The 5,000-nt window shown below is 44.4% G+C and overlaps 1 protein-coding gene across 1 annotated transcript in view; it reads right to left on the reverse strand.

Moving 5' to 3' along the window:
• Positions 1–5,000, reverse strand: part of LOC310816471 (E3 ubiquitin-protein ligase RNF130-like) — an 8,803-nt gene that overhangs the window by 2,353 nt on the left and 1,450 nt on the right. The window contains exons 2-3 of the mRNA XM_083686687.1: positions 1,883–1,979; positions 696–900 (exon numbers count right to left, since the gene is read on the reverse strand). Coding sequence (XP_083542813.1) covers positions 696–900; positions 1,883–1,963 — 286 coding nt within the window. The 5' untranslated portion in view covers positions 1,964–1,979. The remainder of the gene's footprint in view (positions 1–695; positions 901–1,882; positions 1,980–5,000) is intronic.

The raw sequence follows: 5,000 nt of genomic DNA on the forward strand, positions 1-5,000 counted from the left end.
GGGAGTGTGTGTGTGTGTGTGTGTGTGTGTGTGTGTGTGTGTGTGTGTGTGTGTGTCCAAGGTTGCAAACTCCCAAGGACATAGATGGAGAGAGAGAGAGAGAGAGAGAGAGAGAGAGAGAGAGAGAGAGAGAGAGAGAGAGAGAGAGGGAGAGAGAGAGAGAGAGAGAGAGGGAGAGAGAGAGTTTTACCAGCTGAGGCCTTTTTGCTGACAGATCAGGGCATCACTAATCTGACCTTTTGTGCCAAAACAGAAAGGAAAGGAAGAGAAGGAAGGGATGGGTGTGTGTGCGTGTGTGTGTGTGTGTGCGTGTGTGTGTGTGTGCGTGTGTATGTATGTTTGTAATATAGACGCGTTTCATTGACACCATTACTGAGTAGAGGAGTGTGTGTATTCCCTGATTTATAGAGCATGACCAAGATAAATTTGCAGCAACGTCGTAGAGTTTTCTCAAAAAGTAGGACGTTGAGTTCCAGAATTTTCCATCGAATACTTTCATTCAGAATACACAGTAAAAGCAGAGCCTACACATTGACTGGCAAGAATCCAGAAAGAATGTGACAAACTTTCAGAAGGTATAAACGAGAGACGGAATACAATCGTATAATTTAGAATATATAAATAATATAAATAAAATATATCTTTTTTGAACAGTACAGATAGAGGGAGATGGTAATGGCGTCAAAGGTCCTTACTGGTGACGGCGATGTTGATCTCTCCGGTGCGGGGGGTGAGCTCTCCGTCTGAGGGGATCTGCGGGGTCCCAGAGTGGCGCAGGGGCTCCAGGCTGATGGAGGTCTCGCTGGACAGGTCCACCAGGGCAGTCCTTTGATTGGACGTCTGGTTACGACCTATCCTGTCCATGTCAAACCCCACGTTGTCCACACACGGCAGGTTGGGCTGGGGGGACGGACAGAGAGGTCTGACTACTACATAACTGTCACTACATGACTATGCTAGAAAAGATGATTTTGCTATAAATGTTATACACATTGCTCAACATACCTTTAACCACATCTAGAACATATTAATGTCTAACATATGAAAGAAACAACATCTTTTATACCTTGGCGGGACTGGGACACACAGAGAGGCAATATGTTTAAATGCCTCTGGCTATGCTTGAAAAGACGGAAGATATACCGTCGAAAAGTCACACCGAACACTATCGTCATACCCTTTAACACAAGCATAACATTGACTCCCATTCCCATTTAGGGTGCCTCAGAACAAGTCCCTTTACTAGCCAGCAGGGGGCAGACTAGGGCTATAGTGAGCTCATGCACAACTGGCGTAAACAGAGGGTTACGCAATCGCCAGGATAAATACGGAGGTATGTTATAACGAGGGAGAGCCGCAGGCATGAGAAGCCATACTACAGAACTAATGTCCTAACCTGTACAACATGACAGGCAGGGTAGATCCTATTGATTCTGATAGGCCTGTTGTGGTATTACCAGCGTACAAACATGAAATTGAGATATTGACACAATATCATTTAACATATATTATATACAGTGATATAATATGAAATAGCATACGCTTTTCTCTCGTATTGTCGTTCTGGTAGTATGTGTAATCTGTGGCAGGACATTTGTACTCAAACTGATTATTGCTAAAGAATAATGGTAATACTAATTCTGATTCTACTGCCACAAATGCTCTGCTCTCATAACATATTCAGTGACCCATATAGATATGTACTCATGCGTTTTTAATTTTTTTTTTTTTTAATCATAATAAAGATAGCTGAGTGTAGGACACAGATGTACCATTACGTATATATATTCGCATGCGTTTAGATATTGGCCCTTCCCTTGTTGAGAAAATCATTGTGATGATACAGTGTTTCCCCTGGGGTTGAAGGCACTGTCATACTCACCATGATGCCCAGTGCTTTGAGGATGTTCAGCTTGCACATGGGGCAGGTACAATGCTCATTCAGCCACGGGTCCACACACATCTTGTGGAAGACATGTCTGGAGAGAGAGAGAGAGAGAGAGAGAGAGAGAGAGGGAGAGAGAGAGAGAGAGAGAGAGAGAGAGAGAGAGAGAGAGAGAGAGACAGACAGAGAGAGAGACAGACAGACAGAGAGAGAGAGAGAGAAACAAAGAGCAGGGTTAAACGACAGGAAGCCACCCCCATAATTATGCCCCAAAATGGCCAACAGGAGCTCTTCAAAGTGAGCTCTGGTCCTCTTTTCCTCCTATACATCCTGCAACTGCACAATGACCGCTCTGTGTGACGCTGGAGGGGTCTTGTGTGTCTATAACGGCAGCGGAAAGCTTGTGAAAAAGGAAACTAGTTGAGCTTTGAGACAAGGCGGCCATTGAGGGTCAAACACCAGACAAGGTGGCCACTGTGGGTCAGATTTGACACAAGGCAGCCACTGTGGATGAGAAAGAAACTTCCTCATGCTTGAGATAGCAGTTAAGTCCATATTACTAGATGGAGTAAGTGAATTAATTCGGGATTGCTCTTGAAAGGAACCATTACAACCTTATTGGGTGAAGCTTTATTGCTTACCTCATCAAACAGGATATATCTCTGCCTTAACTCCTTAATAAGAGAATTACTTTCTAAAACCATGGTTCACAAAACCATTTGAACAGTAAAGGTTCTTATGACCGTCATAAAGCAATACTAGAGCCATTACCACAACGAAAAATGTCTTAAGTGCAACTACAACTATGCATAATAGATATACTTAGCAGACGATATCCAAGGGCAACATACAAGTGCAATGGTTGATTCTGTTGAGTGGCTCCCTCACATCGCCTAGCATTCCCTGAGTATAGAGAGTGTAAAGTGCTGTTTGGTATCTGAGCCTCTTGCAGTGCGGGCATCGGCCGGGCACGACTACTTTTATTTGCTTTCAAGGCAAGCGCAGAAACAAGGACTTCGTGAATTAATGATGAGTCTGTTTACAATACAATGTCTGAGGGAGAAACAGTGTGCAGTCAGAGGCTGCATGGCAAGAGGGAGACTGGGATAAGCTGTTGGTATTAGGACACACGGATAAGCTTTAAGAACCTGTGTTTGTGTGTGTGTGTGTGTGTGTGTGTGTGTGTGTGTGTGTGGGCGGGCATGGGGTCTATTATCAGAATAGTGTGAGCTAGAGTCGGATGTATGTCATATTTTCAATACGTGTGTGTAGCATATATGTGAGACAGACAGACAGACAGACAGACAGACAGACGACAAAACCCATCAAGACAAGTAGCAGATGCCATCAAATACCGACAGATAGACAGACAGATGGGAAAAAAAACCAACAACATCTAGGACCCCATAGCAGACGCCATCAAAGACAACAACAAATATTCCAACCACGATAAAAATGTCTGTTCCTTTCCGTCTTGGTGGGCGTGTTTATTTTGCTGTAATGACATCTGGCATCTTATCTATCCGTCTGCCGTTGGGCCTGTCGACAGCCAACCTAACACGGCACACTCTCCCATTCACAACACATCTAAATTACATAGTAACATAATCATATCTACACTAAAGAGAAGAAGTAATGCTCAGGGACACACATTTAAAATCCCCGGGCAGGTCAAGTGTACTGTCACTACTTATGCTATTAGTTATTGATTTGAGATAGTGTGTACTTCAGAGAGGCAGAGCTGCGGTTGGTGGTGAGAGATATCGCACGTGCACAGGGGAGCCGGCAGCAGCCGCACAACTGATAAGAAGACATACAACTCAACTTTACAGAAACAACACTGTGTAACATTTTGTTTGACAGTCTGCGCATCGCCTAGTAAATATGGAGCGCTGTAAGATTCATGCTGTTCATGATTTTTATGATGACAGATCCTCGTATTAAATGGTTCACATTAATAAATGTGTTTACTAATGTTATTAAATCGATGGGTGGAATCATGGTTGAAGCAACAGTTCACTAATGGTTAGGAACATTTGTGACCGGTTTTATAAGCAGTTTCCAAACAGACCATCAAATGGAGTTAGCCAGCCCTCTCCCTCCTCCTCCTCTCTCCTCAACCCTCCTGTGTGTCTCCACGTAATCCCTCCCATCATCCTCTCTGCTCCAGGCGCTAATGCAAATCTATGGGAATGATCGGTGACTGTGTGTTTGCCATGGAGTCAAATCTAAGCTTCAGACTTATGAGGTTACCTTGAAAACGTGCTCTTGTAAAGTAGGCTACCATGCATCTAAGCTGCCATTGCGGTGTGCCCTAAAAACACAGATGTCGATGCAGGGCAGAAAAGAAAGCTAAATTTAGCTGTTGACCCCTAACATGGCCTAGTCGACCACAGATATATAGTAAAAAATATATATCGAAAAAAACCCTAACCCAAATAAAAACAGTTAATATACATTATGCTATAGCTTCCATGTTAGAAATAACTACTATAAACTGCGTTACCTTCATAGATAGTTGCTATGGAGGCAGGGGGACACTAGTTACTTTAACACTAGTTAGCTAGTTAGTGACACACTTCAGTTAGCAGCAAGTTACCACCTAATGTGAGAACACAACAACAAGTCACGCCCTTCAGACCGAACACAAAGGCGATGTGTCCTTGAGGTCCTGTGTTGACAGACTCTCGGGGGGCTTCATTCTGACAGGGACTTTGACAAGCAGGAGTGACAGAGTGCATTACCGTCATGGCGGAGGGCCAGTTCAGCCCGGTCCATTCCAGGCCTGGGTTAGATACGATCTGTTATCTGATCTAGACTGAGATGAGCTGGGCCTAGCCAGGCTAGGCCAGGCTGGAGAGGCGGTGCCAACGGTGAATCGACTGTGTCGCTGGGCCAAATGCAGCTCCAATCCAACTCAGAAGCGATAAGCCTGATTTGATTGATGCTGAAGGCCAGGGGGTGCATCTCAATAGTCTAAAGCGGTTTCGTCCCCTCGTACTCTGCCCTGTCCTTCAGAACCAGCCTACTGGTTAAGAACCAGGGTTAGGGTTAGAGGCTGGTGGAGGTAGAAATCAGAGTGTTTGATACCATTCCTTAGTGCATTCAATGCATT

The sequence above is a fragment of the Argentina silus genome (genome assembly GCF_951799395.1).
Source record: "Argentina silus genome assembly, chromosome: 15".
Lineage (NCBI taxonomy): Eukaryota > Metazoa > Chordata > Actinopteri > Argentiniformes > Argentinidae > Argentina > Argentina silus.